The sequence below is a fragment of the Mixophyes fleayi genome, chromosome 8, assembly GCF_038048845.1.
Source record: "Mixophyes fleayi isolate aMixFle1 chromosome 8, aMixFle1.hap1, whole genome shotgun sequence".
Taxonomy (NCBI): Eukaryota; Metazoa; Chordata; class Amphibia; order Anura; family Limnodynastidae; genus Mixophyes; species Mixophyes fleayi.
Genome location: NC_134409.1, coordinates 2130358 through 2149068, shown reverse-complemented (window position 1 = coordinate 2149068; position 18711 = coordinate 2130358). Strand labels below are relative to the sequence as shown.

At 42.6% G+C, this 18711-nt stretch overlaps 1 protein-coding gene across 2 annotated transcripts in view; it reads left to right on the top strand.

Annotated features, from left to right (window-relative positions):
* The window catches only part of ERI3 (ERI1 exoribonuclease family member 3), a 182076-nt gene extending 164454 nt beyond the window's left edge, over positions 1-17622 (top strand). For both annotated transcript variants that reach the window (XM_075181604.1, XM_075181603.1), the window contains exons 8-9: positions 15213-15696; positions 15728-17622. In XM_075181604.1, the coding sequence (XP_075037705.1) occupies positions 15213-15295 (83 nt within the window). In that variant the 3' untranslated portion in view covers positions 15296-15696; positions 15728-17622. The remainder of the gene's footprint in view (positions 1-15212; positions 15697-15727) is intronic.
* Positions 17623-18711: the final 1089 nt, after the last annotated feature.

The window sequence follows — 18711 nt, the reverse complement described above, 5'->3', positions numbered from 1 at the left end:
CTCTCACCTGTCTGTCTACATCCGTCCATCTACCTGTCTCACCTGTCTGTCTACATCCGTCCATCCACCTGTCTCTCTCACCTGTCTGTCTACATCCATCCATCCACCTGTCTCTCTCACCTGTCTGTCTACATCCGTCCATCCACCTGTCTCATATCTGTCTGCCCATTACTCTTAGTCCTATGATGATGATGATGGGAGTAATTAAAACATTGCTAACACAAGTTGCCGTACACAGTATAGATACTGTTAATAGTCAAAAATATTTTGCATGTTACCATCAGAGTTGTCCTGAACCGTGTACATCCCGTGTATACACAGTGCTGCTGGTTGGAGGGGAAGTATTCAGCAGAGTTCTTCTTTAATACAGACCAATAGAGGTGTGTAAGTTACAGAGATACTCTGTGTACAGTAGAAATCCGGCTCATACAGCGTTACGCTATATGTACTGTTATATAACAAGAACTAGACAGCGCACAAAACCAGTTATCGAGAGATGGACTCTTGTGAAGTTAACGTGAGGGTGTAAGTGGGCGCGTGGAGGTGAGCAGAACGCTGAGCATCCTGGACGGGTCCTCCCATCATTAGTGTCTGTGGGTCCTCGTTCCTCTGCTCATCTAATAAGTATCATTCTTTCATATTACTAATACCCCCTATCCTCTCCATTCCCTCTACTTTAACATCGAATATGCAAATGAAGTCATTTAGCTGAATGCAGAAGTTGATTTTCACTTTAAGTTAATTACTGTGATTTATGGCCAGACACCCCCCTTCCTTAGTTATGTAGTACTATGTCATTACCCAGACCCCAATCATGGCTGGTCCCACCTCCCCCGTGTGCAGACTGCACTTCTCATGTCAGCTCACCCCCCTCCCCTTCATTTGTTTTTAATCCTTAACAAGTTTAGTGTTTTATTAGCTGGCTTTAAGTGATCTGAAGTCCTTCCGCGGTACAAGAGGATGGGGGTAGAGAGCCAGGCTGCCACGCTTAATCGTGCCAGGATAATGGATGTATAATTGAGTCATTTGAATGCTTTTTTGCCTACAGGAGTGCATAGCATTAAATGTATGATAGCTCTAATTGTGAAACACATCATTATGCTTTCCTTATCCACTCTTAATAAACAGTTTACGAGGGGTTTACACACACAGACTCCCGCAGACACAACTCTATACCCCAGGCCTCACTCACTTCGGCAGAGTGATAAACTCTAATTAAGTCTAATATTTAAAAATATGGTAATGGTGACTTGTTTGAATAAGTGGTTTCCATTTCCATAATTTCATTATTACGTAAAATACGCTAATTATTCCAAGCGAGCTTATTATGGGAAGAGAAATCAGGTCTTAATAAAGGGGGGAGGGAGGGGTCTCCTGTCTGCCGCTATTAGTTGATGGTTGCCCTCTCCTCTTGTTATTGTATCAGTATTACCATCCATTAGAGGGGGTTGTTCATATTTTATATGTGGTCAGAGAGGTCCGTCTCCAAAAGTGACATGAGGCCAAATAATAAGGTTTTACTGCAGGTGTGGACTGATGGTAAGAGAGAGTCTCTGATACAACTAGTATCGTGGTGTCAGTTTCTGCGTCATTACGCTCAAAAGCGCCAGTTGCAAAAATAGATAAATAAAAAAAACCTTAAAAACCTCTCTAATGCGACAGAAACAGCTTCACGTCTCGTGTAGAAAGCACCAATCGGAGTCAGTGGTGCAGTCGCAAAAACAGGCGGGTTGCTAGTGCCAGAGATCATCATCATCTGTTATTTGCACCCCCCTCTGACCGCCCGCATATAATACTGCTTATATATATGCGTCTTGTGCAAACACGTCCTTTCTGTGCTCAGCCTATGTTACAACTCCCCCGTCCCAGAATCACTCAGATCTGCATATGTGTGTGTACACAGACTGACCCCATTATCTGCAGCAATGTACTCTGTCCATGGATGTAATATAATAATATTACATGTTACCTGGACGACACTAACACTGAGCAGCACACGGAGATTATAGGTGAGATCTTATTACAGTCACTTCTCCCAAGTCCTCATCCATCCTCAGTATAACTGTTTCTCAAAGGACTGATACATCTATGCTGAAAAGGTCCAATCGGGGCTTGTGCTCCGCGTTCCTGGTGTCGCCTCTCGGGGGGTGAGATGAAGAAGATTCAGTTTTGTGAATTGTAACATTGGTATTACACTGCCTCAGTCAGGTCACCGGGTTAATAGTTTCTCGTAATGCATCTGCCCCTCTCATTGTGAGCAATCTGCACGAGATACAAGTGTGTCTCTGATGACTGGTCGATACTTTGTTTATTAGAGAACCTTCGTCTTTAGGAAGATGAAGCCATATGTTCCCAGCTGTGTAACACAGAGCAGGCAATGTACAGCGTGATACCAGTACATCTATATACAGGCAGCATTAGTGCCTGTGTCTGGGAATATAGATTGTTATGGCTGGAACACCTTCTATGAAAGCCCTTGGTGATACCTACTGCAGGGCTGGTTTTCTGGAAAGGCCAAAGAAGCCGTAGCCTGGTGCAGAATTGAAATGATGGCTGGGCTATATCTATTATATATTATAATTTGTGGTTACAGGAGTAAGATCAGGACTCCTAAAGACTGGAGGGAGGTCAGTGTCAGCTGTAGTACAATGTATGACATTTCTGTTACATATTAGCACTTATTAATGTCTGAAAGTAAAACTCTTCCATTGTCAGAGATGTGACTAGTACTCAGGTCTTATATGGAGCCGGGAGTGTCAGGCTCTTCGCTGTGTGTCCCACTGAGCGGGGTTTGTATTTCTATGTATTATTCCTCCGCTCAGGCTGGGGGACCGGCTGTGTTTTATTATTGGTAGAACACTCATATCTGAATCAATTCCTGGGACAAGTTAAGCCCGGCGATACTTTGGGAATGATGAGATTGGTAAAGTCCATTTGTTCTGAAAAAGAAGGGTTTAATCCTGATTCTGTTGCTCCGGGACAGAGCTGGGGTCAGTCGGAGAATTGGTAAAATGAGTATTAATTGCACAATTATAAATCCCCAGAGATGAAGCTGCTTCTGGTGATCTCCGGCCACCGCCAAGTGGTCATGTCAATAGAAAACTAATTTTCTTTCTTTGGCAGAGAAATGAGGTGTGAGGCATAGCAGTAATTGGGGATAATGAGCTAACTTATTCTTAATATTCCTCCACCGGCTGTCATCACACCGCGAGGGGAGGAATGGTTCGGGCCGTATGTTTGCTTTGCATTAACGCTTTCTTTGCATGATATGAACTCGTTGGTTATTGTGGCAGAGTTAAGTCCTTAACAAGGGACTTTTTCTGCAGATTTGTAAAGTTCTGTGTGCTCATCTGGAGGTTAAATATATCCCCCAAGTTCTGTTTCTGGACACTTAGTAGCTCAGGGAAACACCATCCATTCATTTTATCTTATATGCCCCAATGGATGATAATATTAAAATGATGTTATTTCTGTGCTGCTGGGAAACAGCATTTATACATATAATATCATCGTGTCTGCAGCTTCAGAACTATGGTGGGGGGAGGGTGGGGGGCTGGTTAGATGGATTCTCCTGCAGACATGTGTTACAAGATCAATTCAATATTTACTTTAACAGCTTATGAATCAGATTTTTATTATTTGTGAAATATGGATTTAAAAAGTTAGACTTAGTATGAATGTATTTCTTAATATGTACAAAAATGTTCTGTGTTTCTGGTAGATCAGGAAAATTAGCATTTCTATGGGATTCTAGGAATGGCGTCCTACCCCGGGTGATGTCCTGGTCACATGACCCTTACTGCTATATATGTAGCCTCAGTAACAGAGCATAGTACCACTGCCTGACTCCTGTATAACCTAGGATGGATGGTAATATAATAACGCTTAGTACCACCTCTGTATAACCTAGGATGGATGGTAATATAATGAGCTTAGTAACACCACCTGACTCCCGTATAACCTAGGATGGATGGTAATATAAAGCTTAGTACCACCGCTTGACTCCCATATAACCAAGTATAAATGGTAATAAAACAAGCCCTTCCCCCCCCACTGCCCTATGGGATCATTATTGTGCCTGATATCAGCTGCAATATCCCAGTGTGTGTACTCAGCATACTGCTGGACCATGGAGCTGGGTTGTAGTGTAGACTATTAACCTTCTTATCATGCTCATTAGTGACTGTCTCCCTCTAACTGTAACTTCCGGGGAGGCCTAATGGAACGCTTAGTATTAATTCATCTGGTTTACCTGAATGCTGCTACTAAGTGATGTTATTGTCTTGTCTGTCTGCTAAATGGCCGCGACCTCTGCAGCGCTGTGTCTGGAACTGGCAGAAAATCTTATTCTGCCCCAACCCAGGTCCAGATAAGACAATCTCACCAGACGTATCCAGGTCACACATATTGCGATATCACCATTTGTGTCCCTAAAACTACCATAATGACCTCTAAATCTGGTCGGAAGGTGGCCATTGTCTGCTTCGTGTGAGGTCATCTCCCAACCCAAGTAACGGACCCCCGTGTGGTCCAAAAATGATCTGGTCCTTTAGACAAAAAGACCGGAGAGACTCCTTCGCAGATGGTCAGATTGTTGCTCAATAAATACTTTCAGTTTGTTGCATTAGTAGAATAAATTTACTGCGCAAATATAAAGAAAATTACAATAATGAGTTGTTGCACTCCTGCTCTCTATAATTACATATAAGGAGCCCAGTGCATTATGGGGTGAGTTCTCTAGTCGTCGTCGCGGCCAGTGATAGTTTGAGCCAGTGTTACCCAGACTCCGTCTCCCCTGACCAGTTACAGGATGACTGCAGACTGTGATGTGTACCTGCATTGTGCGCTGTATTCATTAACCACAATCTGCCATTTTAACATTGACGGATGGTTCCCCATCCCTCCGAGGCACAGCCCTTGTACAGACCATAAAACATGGGGACAGCTTAAATATGGACCTGCTCAGCCTCACAGCCGCCAGTGATCCGTCTTCCTTGTGCAGCCGCGGCTTCCACCAAATGAGCACATTACAGCGGCCCCGATACTTTCATAAGTGCTGATGGTTTTTGGTGCTGGTACATGACCCTTTCAGCACTGGAGGGGGGGTGTACATGAGAAATTCATATTTCATCCTCTGCATCGTGTTCAATGTCTCACATTTACCCAAGTAACACATTATACCTGACATCCTTTTTTTATATCGCTAATATCTGTTTTTCAAAATCAATAATAGTGTGAGACGACATTCCCAAATAATTGTTTGATGGATAAAGGTTCTGTTCTGGGATAGAACTTGTTGCCGATGAGTCTGTAGATCACAGAACCTGTCAGTGATAATAACAATAAAGTCTTGTTTTGGTTTCTCTACGTTATGTGAATTCTGCCACTTCTGGGCGTAGATACCCAGTAATCAGTAAAACTTATATTTATCTCTTATGTCACACTTTTATCAACCGGTCTGTGCACATCTAAAGCCGGTTACCCACTGGCACCAAGAAAACGCTAGTAATACTGCAATAGCATAAAATGTGGCATGTAATTAGTGCTGGTACCAGTGGTCGGCGGGTCTATGGAGGGCAAATTATAGTTGCCGTGTCACCCCCAATCCTGTCCACAGACACTAGTAGGAATGAGGTTCCATCTGTTTTCATCCCTTTACTGGCATGGAAACCATTGGTAAAAACATGATTTATAGCTCCTAGGTAAATCATTAAATTCATTATCATCAGCTATTAATATAGCGCCACTAATTCCGCAGCGCTGTACAGAGAACTCACTCACATTAGTCCCTGGCCATTGGAGCTTACAATCTAAATTCCCTAACACACACACAGACTAGGATCAATTTGACAGCAGCCAATTAACCTACCAGTATGTTTTTGGAGTGTGGGAGGAAACCGGAGCACCCGGAGGAAACCCACGCAAAGACGGGGAGAACATACAAACGCCACACAGATAAGGCCATGGTCGGGAATCGAACTCATGACCCCAGTGCTGTGAGGCAGATGTGCTAACCACTGAGCCACTGTGCTGCCCATGGTGGCTTAGCTCTTCAGACCCTCTTTCCTATGACATAACTTGCTGTTACATTCAGTGTGTCATACGTTTATTAATGAACATTTACATAGCAGACCATGTATTCGTTACCAGATACATCCGTATTAGGTGCAATAGGAGAGATTACTGTCTCCTCTCACTCCCTTATAAGACACATTCAATAAATAGCAATATCACAATTTGTAACCTCTGGGGTGTAGATTCCAGTGTGATTTGGCTGCACGGTTCTGCCCTGAATATTACCCCTGGCCGCTGGGCCGTTCTTCCGTGATCCCCGTCAATCCGGCACACGGCATCGCTCTCTTTATGTGAACATTTTTCTTGTCAGGCTGACAGACCAGCTAAGTGGATTTTTCCCTCATACACGGACGGATTATCACATTACCTCAATGTCCTACATAAACATATTACTTTATATTCAATAGCCTAATGAATATAAACTACTGGCAGCATTTTGGGCATTTATTTTCTGTGAGTTAAGACTGATGGTTAGAGTATAGATTTATTAAAGCCAGATACCACGGCCCCTTCCTCACACGGCCGTTCCCTATTTCATAGACTGCAGTGAGAAATCAATAAATTTATTGTAGGAATATTGTCTATTGATATTGTAATAATAAGACAGGATTGATTTAAGACTGAGTTGAGAATGAAATGGTTCAGCCCAGGGTTAGGGAGGAAAAACTTAAAATCTTCTTCTACAGAATCTCTTGTTGAGACTCCCAAAATTTCACTTGAATATGGTATAATCTTTTTTTTATCGGCATTAAAACGTGCGCCTGTTGTGTAATATGACTTCCGCGATGACATTTCAGCGCTGGTTTCAAATAGATTTTGTGATCAAATGATCAAGATGACTCAACGCCTTTTTTAATTTTAACTACAGTCGTTAATCAAGTTCTTTTATTGCCTTTCTACACTGAAAAATGAAAAATAATATGAATGTTTCAAGGACTTTAGTCTGTTTGTTTCATACTGTTCTCATTAATAATTTTATAGCGCGGACTCTTATTCAACATTCTAGGCTCCAGCACCAAGGAAGTTACATACAGTGCGGTAACCGTTGATGAAAATGATGTTATAGTGCAGTTGGGCAACCTTGGCAAATTGTCCGATACTGGTACATGTCAGGACCCAAAAATGTCATCCAGTCTAATAAAAACTGGACCGGAGGGTCTGTTTCTGCAGCAGGACAATCTGTGGGGGCTACAATATCTTGTATGTACCCTTATTGGCACATTGTGGCCATCGTCACGTGGGTGTTCTAACCGCCCACTAAACATCCAGATGTGATACAGTTTATTTTCTGTAATGATAGTTATGGCCAAATTAATCACAGGTCATTTGCTTAACAGACCGAACAGCCGGGTTCAGGGGTGTTCCTGTAATGAGGCGACTTGAGGAGGCTGTCTCTGTTAGTGATCTAGACTCACAGATATAAATTAGTAGTAATTACCATGTACATATAAAATACTTGCACAATCTGATATACAGATGTTGGTGTTAGTTTATATTAGGGAGGAGAAGACGCACAACGCTGACTGAATTGTAGCATCTGTGTGTAGGTGCTGGTTGCCGAATTTACCAGTAATGTTGATGACCCCCCAGTCAGACAACAATACTTGGGGCAACATCCTACAAGCCAGTTTCTGTGGTCTTACTGACCCTAAATATCTCCTCACCCTCCCTAATGGACACGTCTGTAACCCACAGTCTGGGACTAGGATAAACGGGGCCCTCAAGTAACCGACCCTAAAAGGGGAACCAGCTTTGGCAATAAGCTTACGCTGAGCGAGCCAAGAAACCTGTAGGCCGATACTATGTATCTACCCCACCCCAACTGGACATTTTACTGAAGTGAAATGAAGTAACACAACCTCTGCAGACTACGTACATAAACATGTCACATTTTAGTGCACAGTTACTATTTGTTGAAGTTAACAAGTTGAATGTGCATCCACCTGACAGCCAGTACCTAATTACACCCCCGACAGCAGAAATCACAGCTTCTAAATGTTTCCTGGACCCGGCTAAGTCTGGGAATATTTTCCCTTCTTGCTGAGGAATATTCGTCTTCCATCTGCTGCATATCTGATGTCTGTCCACAGATTCCCCATAATATTCATGTCTGGAGGGTGAAGCTTATTCCAAAACCTTTATCTTTTGTTCCTGTAAGTACTTCACGGTTGATTTTGACATATGTTTTGCAACGTTGTGTTGCAGAAATATCCAACCTCCTTCAGCTGCAACGTCTCCCCTGTCTCTGGGACATCAGCTTCTAGGGTTTGGTTGTCTTTAGTTGAATCCATTCTCCCTCCCACCCTGTGCCACCGGCTTCCACACAACCCCAAGGCATGATAGATTAATGGTGGGCAATTATGTCCAATCTTTTGCACATCCCAAATTCACTGCTTTTTTATTTATTTATTTATTTTCAATCTTCAGCAAATAAATAGTAAGTGTGTATCCAAACATGCAGAAATGTATCATGTTTAGCTTTTTGCCTTGTAGAGGTTGTGTTTACTCTCTTCACATAGAGATTAGTTACAGTGTATATTGTGTTACCAGCGGATTGGGCTGGTTACCCCCTACAGAAAATCAACGACTGGAAAAAAAAATGTCCCGATCAGCAGTAGCGATTCCTGTGTACACACTATACACGTCTTACAAGATTTACCTTCAGATCTGTGTTCGTCATCTGTCATAACCATTGGCTAAAAAGATCCTGATGCTGCACACTCCATAGAGATCTATGGACACTGCCGGTCATTGAACGAGGTTTTTTATTCGGTTTACAAATCATACGATACAATGAGCTTTGGAACGATAATCGTTTATCGTTGGAGTGTATACAGTAATGCAATATCGGGCCAAACGGTCGTTTGTCGTTTGATTGGCCCCATAATTGGCTGAAAGCCCTGTAGTGTGTACCCAGCCTAATACAGAAGAGTGGGCGAAGTATTGTAGAATACAGACGCCGGTCTAACACATTTATGGGAGTGTGCACCTACTGAGAAAAACAGTTTTTGAGCAGAAACACTAATACTGAGAATGCAGATATTTTGTATTTTATGTCTAGTGTTCTGATTGGCTGCATTCTCAGGAATATTGGTTCAGCCCGCAGGATAGCCCTCTGCTGTGTGAGTAGATGGTAACTGCTCTTTATTGTGTAGAGCTTATGAAAATTTTGCATATTTCTAGTGTTAAACGTGCATCAGCTCCCTGGTTAGACAATTACATGGTCAGTGAATATTCATGGCATTAAATATCCTAGTAACTGGACAGTGTATCGGAGTATCTGCCTATTGTTGGCTTTAGTATGTCCCACGGAGCCTGTATATACCAGCAGTGACCGTCCACGTTCCGGTGCCACCCGGGCCGGAATAACCCCCTAAACTATCATCCATCTGCAGCCGCTTTCTTTCATTTTTTTTTCCTTTTTGATTAGAGTTTATAAAAATATTTTGTCTCATATCCCCGGAGCCCAGCGTGTGATGTGTTATTAAATCAGTGGCAGCAGATTACATGGTAAAATCAATGAGGACCTGTAATTGCATATTAGCAGCGTGTTCTGCCATTGTTTTGTTTTGATGTGGGGATAATTATAATAAGCGTGTTTACCTTGCTCTTGATGAGAATCTGTCTTGCAGAGTGATTTAGTGAGTGAGTAGCTGCTGTCTTGGCGTAGGCAAGTAATACACTAGCCAAGAATCTGCAGCCACCGGCCGGCGTAATGCGCAGCCAATAGACAAGTACCGCCGCGGTCTACAGGACGTGTCCCTGGTTTATGCCGTGTACTGGCTGTAAGTGTGAATCTGTTCCTATTACGTACCAGCGCTGGGCTAGTCTGAGCCACAGGGCATGTTATAAATCTTCTCCTTTTCTGCTACACACACAGACCCGTATTTATAGTAAACACTGGTGGAAAATGGGTCAGAAGACATTGCCTTCCATTACACTTTAAAATTAACTGGAATTCCTATTTTTTGCACTATGGGGGTTCCTAAGATATTTGGCCCTACAAGACGGGCCCTGATTTGGAGTAAAGCGCTTTCTCGGCCGCTGCTCCTGCCCTAACACAGCTATGGCCGCTGGTAGTCAAAGTCCCAGCAACAGTTATCACCCTGACACCCCGAAGTTCTGTTTGTGGCCTACTTGATATTGGGGTACACATGGTTACAGTGTTGTTAATGAATAGCAGAGAGAGCAGCCAATCACAGCACTGCCTGATGTTCTTCAATGAATTGCAGCAGCCTATAGAGGTTTGCTAAATTTACATTAACTCTGAGACCTCACTGCCATTGGCTGCTATATGTGACATCACAGGTCCCAGTCTGCACTGTGCATCTATCACAGCCAACACTAACTAAGGGACTGGTAGGTGGCACATGATGGGCAGATGTGTCGCCAAGAGGTGGCTGCACTGGGGCCCCAACTTCCTCTCTGTGGCCCTGGTTGTGTGAAGATTTCTTAAAGAGGGTATATTCCAATAAAACATTATGGTACTTTGGGTATGGTGGGTGACCTGTTACATTTACCACTAACACTTGCACTGCAGACTGTCCTTGAAAAAGCTGTTGACAAAATGCTACCAGTGATGTGTATATATATGAAGATAGATATTTGTGTATTATGTACTCTCCACTCTCTCAGCTGCTGAGGAACTACAAGTCTCAGTCTAAAATCCTGATGCTGAGTACAAGTGGCTCTGGGTCATATAATTACTTATAAAACTTTCCTCTGAACTGGGGGCTGTCTGTCCGTTCTGCCTGACCCTCCAGCGTATCGGTAATTTGTGGTATGAATAGATAAGATAATCCGCATAAAGTCACACAGGAGCGTGTCTATATTGTGCGTGCAGTATTGGCGCAGTGCTCCGCTCTATGGATATCGACCTGTTTGAGTCTGATGATATGGAAGTTCACGGTGGCCCTTTGTGTGCAGGTCAGAGAGCAGGAATGTGTTTGTAATCCTTCAGACCCTGCTAATCCCTGTCACTCACCTACGTGAAGTCCTGAGTAATTATCTGCCACAGCCTCTCTGCTCCTCTTACCGATCTGTCTGTTCTATGGATGAGGTGAAGCTCAGTGATGGTCACCTGACCCCCCAAGTTTCATTCTCCGTTCATGTTTCATGTAGTTTGGAAACCACACAGCAAAGGAATTAAACGTATCTCGGAGTCACTAATTACAAATATCCAAAACTGTCAATATGTCCCCTCCAATATCCTCTCACCCCTCTACAACACCCACTGAACGGCAGCCAGGTCTGCGAGTGTGCCGTGTTCACGCCTCTCACATGCCCCATACTAAGTGAGGCACACGCCAAGGAAATTACCTTGTTCATGCGGTTCAAGGACACGTTAAGAAGAACATTGCTCCGGATGTATCTGCCATTGTACCCGATACCAGAGTAACTCAACATACAGAAACCTGTGTATAACATGTTGTATCAGAGATCTTCCTTTTCCTGCATCCTGTGATTACCATTTGAGTAGCAGATACAGATTTGTCCATTAGGAAGAGTTAATGTCGGCGATGATCCTGTCTCGGAGCCCTGCAGCCAGCGCGGTCTGTGCGCAGTAATGTCAGTCCAGAGAAATGATCCCACTACTGTGCAGCCCAATTCATTGCTAAGTTATTGGGGACATAACCCTGTCCATTAGCTAAAAATTACTGAAATTACTTCTCGTCCTGCACGGAGAGCTGTGGGGCTTCGTCATACGTGAAAATTTAACTAGACTTGGAATGCAGGGCTCTAGGCAGCCGGAGAGCTTTAAGTTTAATTAAAAGTTTTTTTTCCTGTAGGTGACCTTAACTGCATGGTTCTAACAGACTGTCCTCTGTATCCTTCCGACACACTCAAATTTACATACATAATGTCTGTCTTTATACACAATCACACGTTATACACACCGTCTGTTGTTATACACAATCACACGTTGTACACACCGCCTGTCGTTATACACACAATCACACGTTATACACACCGTCTGTCTTTATACACAATCACACGTTATACACACCGTCTGTCTTTATACACAATCACACGTTGTACACACCGTCTGTTGTTATACACAATCACACGTTGTACACACCGTCTGTTGTTATACACAATCACACGTTATAAACACCGTCTGTCTTTATACACAATCACACGTTATACACACCGTCTGTCTTTATACACAATCACACGTTGTACACACCGTCTGTTGTTATACACAATCACACGTTGTACACACCGTCTGTTGTTATACACAATCACACGTTATAAACACCGTCTGTCTTTATACACAATCACACGTTATACACACCGCCTGTCGTTATACACAATCACACGTTATACACACCGTCTGTCGTTATACACAATCACACGTTATACACACCGTCTGTCTTTATACACAATCACACGTTGTACACACCGTCTGTCTTTATACACACAATCACACATTATACACACCGTCTGTTGTTATACACAATCACACGTTGTACACACCGTCTGTTGTTATACACAATCACACGTTATACACACCGTCTGTCGTTATACACGACCACACGTTATACACACCGTCTGTCGTTATACACAATCACCGTCTGTCTTTATACACAATCACACGTTATACACACCGTCTGTCGTTATACACAATCACCGTCTGTCTTTATACACAATCACACGTTATACACACCGTCTGTCGTTATACACAATCACACGTTATACACACCGTCTGTTGTTATACACAATCACACGTTGTACACACCGTCTGTCGTTATACACAATCACACATTATACACACCGTCTGTCGTTATACACAATCACACGTTATACACACCGTCTGTCTTTATACACGACCACACGTTATACACACCGTCTGTCTTTATACACAATCACACGTTATACACACCGTCTGTCGTTATACACAATCACCGTCTGTCTTTATACACAATCACACGTTATACACACCATCTGTCTTTATATAACAATCACACGTTATACACACCATCTGTCTTTATATAACAATCATATAGTAATACATTTAGATGCATTGGAATTCGGGAAAAATATAATACTGTAACAATGTTTTTACATTGTGTTGAAAAATAACTTTGTTGCTGCAAATAACGATGTGAGTGATAAAACTATTGTTAATGTTCTGTATAAACCGGGTACAAGTGAAGAAAATGCTCCAGAGATATTGAAGGATGAACAATTAAAAACAAATGTTAAATATTATACAACTTTTTATTCATTTTACACTTCTGGCTGCTGATAGTTGTCGCCTCTTAGTGACCAGAACATTATTCATATTGTTCTTTAAGTAGTAAAACTCCATCTGCCCCTCCCAGGTGTAATGATCATAGTGATGTAAATGTGTTTGTATTAGGGGGGAGTAAGGGAAATAGTTTGGGTTTGGTGCTACCTTTATTTTGTGTTACATTAATGGTGTTCTACATTGTACAATGCGTCAGTGACAGAATTTAGTTGGAGTGGAGGAAGGACGGACAACTGTTTGTTTTTTTAAATGTACTTAAAAAGCGGGTAAAGCCATCATTTGTCATTAATGTCTCGTTACTAGTGATCACTTACATGTGAGAACTATCTGATTACCCGTATGTTAACAGTCGCATATAAACTAGTGTCATTTAAAACATTAAAATAGGCGGAAACTTTCTCTCTTGTCCGTGGCGCTGCACATTGGCGCACAAAGCACCTGCAGGATGTAATGGACGTGTCCTCCCCTCCCCCTCCTATATAATGTGAGAGCTCCCGGTGCATCCTTGAGGTCAGGTGTTAAATGTTATTTTACCGGCAGTTTCATCACAAAGAAAATTTTCCTTATTTAGAGGGAGAAAAATAATTTAGACTTAATTGAGTAATAATGTCATGAAAGAATTAAGAAACCATATTCATTTGTTGTACTAATTACTGACTCATTCTGCTCTTTAATTTTTGGCCAACCGTTCGGTACTTTTCGTGTGGGAAATTGACAGATAAATAATCCACCTGGAGTCTTGCCCCAGGAATTGAGACTGGGGCTGAACTTGTACCCCAGATATCCTGTCCTGGTGACACCTCAGTCTTCACCACGTCTTCTGCTCCCAGCGCTGGTGTCTCAGCGACAGTGAAATATAGCTGCAATTAGCCTGGATACAGTTCAATTATGATAAACAGCACTCGCACCCTTTAAGCCGTGATTAAAAGGCCTCCCCCTTTGATAGAGAGACCTAATTCCACATTATTATCGCCTAGGCTTGATTATAAAGCACTCTGCAGGTTTGCAGGGAGAGATGGATGTTGAGTCGTCTTTATCATTTACACATCAGTAGGGATACAGCCTCTTCTCATCCTCTCTCTAACACAATGCCCCCACCCAGTCTATTCAGACCCCCCCTCCCTTCCTTGTACCATGGCACTGCCTCTCCGCCTGCCACATGCAAGTTGGCAAAGTCACCCTTACGGTAACAGCTTGATAAATGGCCGTGGCGTAATGAAATGGAGACATCAAGGCGTGTGGGGCGAGGAAGAAAAAGCGTTAATCCGACACAACGCAGCTGTCCCACGACGGAGGGGAGAGGGAAGAAGGATAGCCATATCTACCGTGTTCTGTCAAGGGAGAAATTACACATTTACTTTTGCTTTTTCTTAAGGAGACGGTCCTCATAGATCAAAACATGGATTTACAAGCCAATCTCCAGCATGAAATATAGACAGCAGGAATCAATTTAAAGTCCGGTTTCTATTTTAGAGCTGCTGCTGTTGTCCTGCACGGCCCCCTCCACTATTAGTGAATAACTGCTCCCTCCCTCACTATTTAACCCCCTCCAGCGAGCTCCATACATTGTGTACAGAAATTACTGAGACATTTGTTACTGTAACAGATGATGTTTATAGAGACTACAACACATGAATCTCATTACACTTTCTAACGAGGGGGAAGTGATATAAGCGTTAATAGATACTTCACAACAACCATTAATCCTTATATCATAGCATATATTTTAGTCTATCGTTGGGGCTGTCTTATAACTGTACACCTAGGTCCTTGTTAGCCGTCCACATGAGGCCGTACAATATAATGTGCCAGATTATTTCCATGTTAATCTGACTGTAAGAACAGCGCAGTTCTGACTTATAACGCGGTTTCTCTCTCCTCGCAGATGACTGCAGGAACATCGCTAACATCATGAAGACCCTGGCTCACCGAGGCTTCATCTTCAAGCAGACCTCCAGACGCATCTAATGTAGTCAGGAGAAGGCCCGGGGGTGGGAGACGGGGCAGGAGGCTGCATGTAGCTCTTCCCTTAATGTGTTCACATGGATGGACAGACAAGATCCAGGACTCAAGGTGATTGTTATGGACTGACCGCCGGTGTGAGAATCGAGCCATCGCTGTATATATATATATCCACCATGAAAACCTGTTACATACCTGTGACCCCACCCCCATCTGTCTACCCCACATCCATCCAACATGCCCCCTCCTGTATCTTCTCCCAAATCTTCTGAGAAGCTAGAAGGGCTTAGTAGAGAAGACCTTTAATATAAACACAACGATTTACTGAACAGGTAGATATTGTACACGTTTCTAAACTGGATTATTTAATCAAGATGCCCCATCGGGCAGACACTTAGAAGATGGTGGTATGAAGAGATGTGGCAGAGTTAGCTGGAGGAGTCTGAAGATGTAGCAGATTTATTGTTGCGTTAGTATTTGTGGTGGGGTGTTCCACCTAAACTGGTGATGAGTTCGTAGACGTGTTTGGAAAAGTCTGAGTGAAACAATGGTCTCATTGAGCCTTCCACATACGACCTACACTATAGTGTCAATTAACCACGTAAGGGACACCTCACCATTTTAGATGCTATTTTAGGTACTAAGTATTTTGTAAATCTTTTCAACGGTCCGGTCTGAAAGTTGTAAACTCCGTTACGGCTCTTTGGGTTTCTCCTTTAAGAGACAAATTCCATCACTTTCCCTATGTGGTGCCCACCCATCCTTCCAGCCATCTCTGTAGGAAACTGGCGATCTAGTAAGAGACCTCATAGACCACAATCTCTCTGTTCCCCGTATGACAGCAACCGAGGCTTAGAAATGTCTTTTTCTTTTTTGTTCAACCCCGATACCTTCAGACTGAACACGGCGGATTATTAATTTTTAACAAAGCAAATGAACAGCGAAGAACTTTTGTTTTTAGGGTTATAGTTCAGGGTCAGTCCCTTCTCCTTGTGTTCTCTCTAGACTAATATCCAACATGCAACAAATATAGAATGCTAGAAACGCTGAGAACCACGAAGACGAGAATCAGCTTCTGTAACCCGAGGAAAGAAATTCTTCTTACAATATTCTGGGAAAACCCAATGATGAAATACTGTCTCAGCTCCTAGGAGTCATGGATGGTGACGGCAGTGTTGTGTCGCATAGACACACGTGACACATGTATTATCTATGTACTGAATGGTTCGAGCTAGGTACATTCTCAGTTCTGTTTGCTGTTAACATGTCTGACCTCTTTCTGCATCTGATAGAGATGTGACGGATAAAGGACTATTAGTTACAACCTGCCCTGTCCTTTAAGGAGAAACCCAACAGACCAAAAACATGGCGCACGTTTTCATTTCCGTAATAAACGTGGATGTTCCATTAATAACCAGGAACACGTTCAGTATTCTTAGCCCAGGAACCTATATTCTTCCTGATTAAGAGAGAAATTTACATCACGTTACTCTCACCCTGACATCCTCCTTTATTAATTAAATGAACTCTGCGCCTTCCAAATATTCAGACCGTGATCTTCTTCTTGGGCTATTTATCCCCAATCTGCAGTTTAATAGGTGACATCACCTAACGAGCATTTTAATTACAGTGTAGAGATTATGGGCACCGCAGCCGCAACATGATCGGTGATTGATTCAGAAACTTGATATTTCTATAGAGAAGAACTTGTGGATTTTGTTACTATATTTTATTTGCATTTGAAACTAGCTTGCGAAAGAATTTTTGTAAGAAATTCTAGACCTATTTTCTGGACTATTTACTATTTAAATAACTGGGCTCAGCACGCCTATGGCTGAGTGTGACCCAAGGAAATCCATTGTACCCAGAGTGATGAGCAATGGTTGGTGACAAACGCAAGATTGCCTTGTTCTATATGCATGGAAAGGTGGATCCAGTAGTGTCCCCCCCATACCTTAGATTGTCATCTATGTAACAAGCGTTTTATTCCACGTCCCCCAGAAGGGGAACGGGGTCCATAGGCCTCTGGAGACAAAAAGCCTCAAAGCTTCGTTCCATTTCACTCTGAGAGTTTGATGTCCAACCTCGACCTCTTTACACAAGAAACTGATTTGTCCCCTTCCTCTGTGACAATCCATTCATAAGCCTCCTGCCCCTCACCGAGACCCCTGAAGACGACGCAGTAATATCACCTCCGACTGCCGAGAAACAGGAGTGTCCTAACACTGACCTCAATGTTACATTACATGCACGGCCGGTGTTGTCGCTCCAGTTCCGTAAAGATTAATAAATGAACAAAATAAAACAAGAAAAATAAAAAGAAGTCAAATTCCTGTGTTCCTGGTGGTTATTGTGAGATATTATACAGTAAGATTGGTTCTGTCTGTTAATGTTTCTATCACTTCCTAGAGGGACCGTGGGACGATTCTTCATGTATATTACTCTGCACTGTTGTGTTGTGTCTGAAGGTCGAATCTTCTGCTGGAATTGTATAAAATAAAGAGAACATAACGAAGGGCCACAAAACTACAATATAAGCGCTTACTGTGAGCCTTGTGCAGCCTTATTCCCCAAAGTGGTGGATTGAAGAATTTGCAGAAAAAGTGCTCAGGTGCTGGCTCCCAAAAACTTTTTGCCTTGAAGGTCAGAGTTCAATTAGATTAGTATTAGAGGCATGAGGGTCTGAGAATTTTAGGTAACAGATGGCAAGAAGCCATTTGGAGCTCATTTTATTTTAATGTTTAGATGGTTTAATATCCTCCGGGGATATCTCTGCAGTGAGCACAGATATACAGGATAGGTGAAGGAAATGACATCTCTGGAGATACCTGAATGTAGGTTGTAGAAACTGCGGCAAAAGTCTGCAATTGTCTGAGGGTCGTAGAGTAGATTATTTTAATGGAAATTACTCAATTTCATGTTTTCCTAGCTCTGTGTATGGGCCAGGATTGATTCTGTCTTAGGTCCAAACAAGGGATAGGAAATAGTTATAGTACTTATATGGTTCTTATATCCTGACAACTGCATCAAGCCCTGTAATTAGATCCCAAATGTGATATATATATATATATCTATCTATCTATCGAGTAGACTCACAGTTCCTCTGATTGGGGGTGAGGGGGGGGGGTTCCCCCTTTAGGTCAGTGTTGATTTCCTAGGAATCGGACAACCTCTGCTGCTAGATTTATGGGATTAGTGGATGGGTCCAGTAAGTGCTTTACTGCACAGTAAGTATAGACTAAGAAAACGTGGGGCCCCCATAATGTGAGACCAGAACTCACCTTTCTGTTGGCTTAATGTAGGACTGTGAATATATCTGACATTAGCCGCCGTGTATAATTATACAAGTGGATTTTCTGAACCTAACGCACATTTGTATATTCACACTGACAACCTCACAAGGTTTACCTACAAGACCCTCA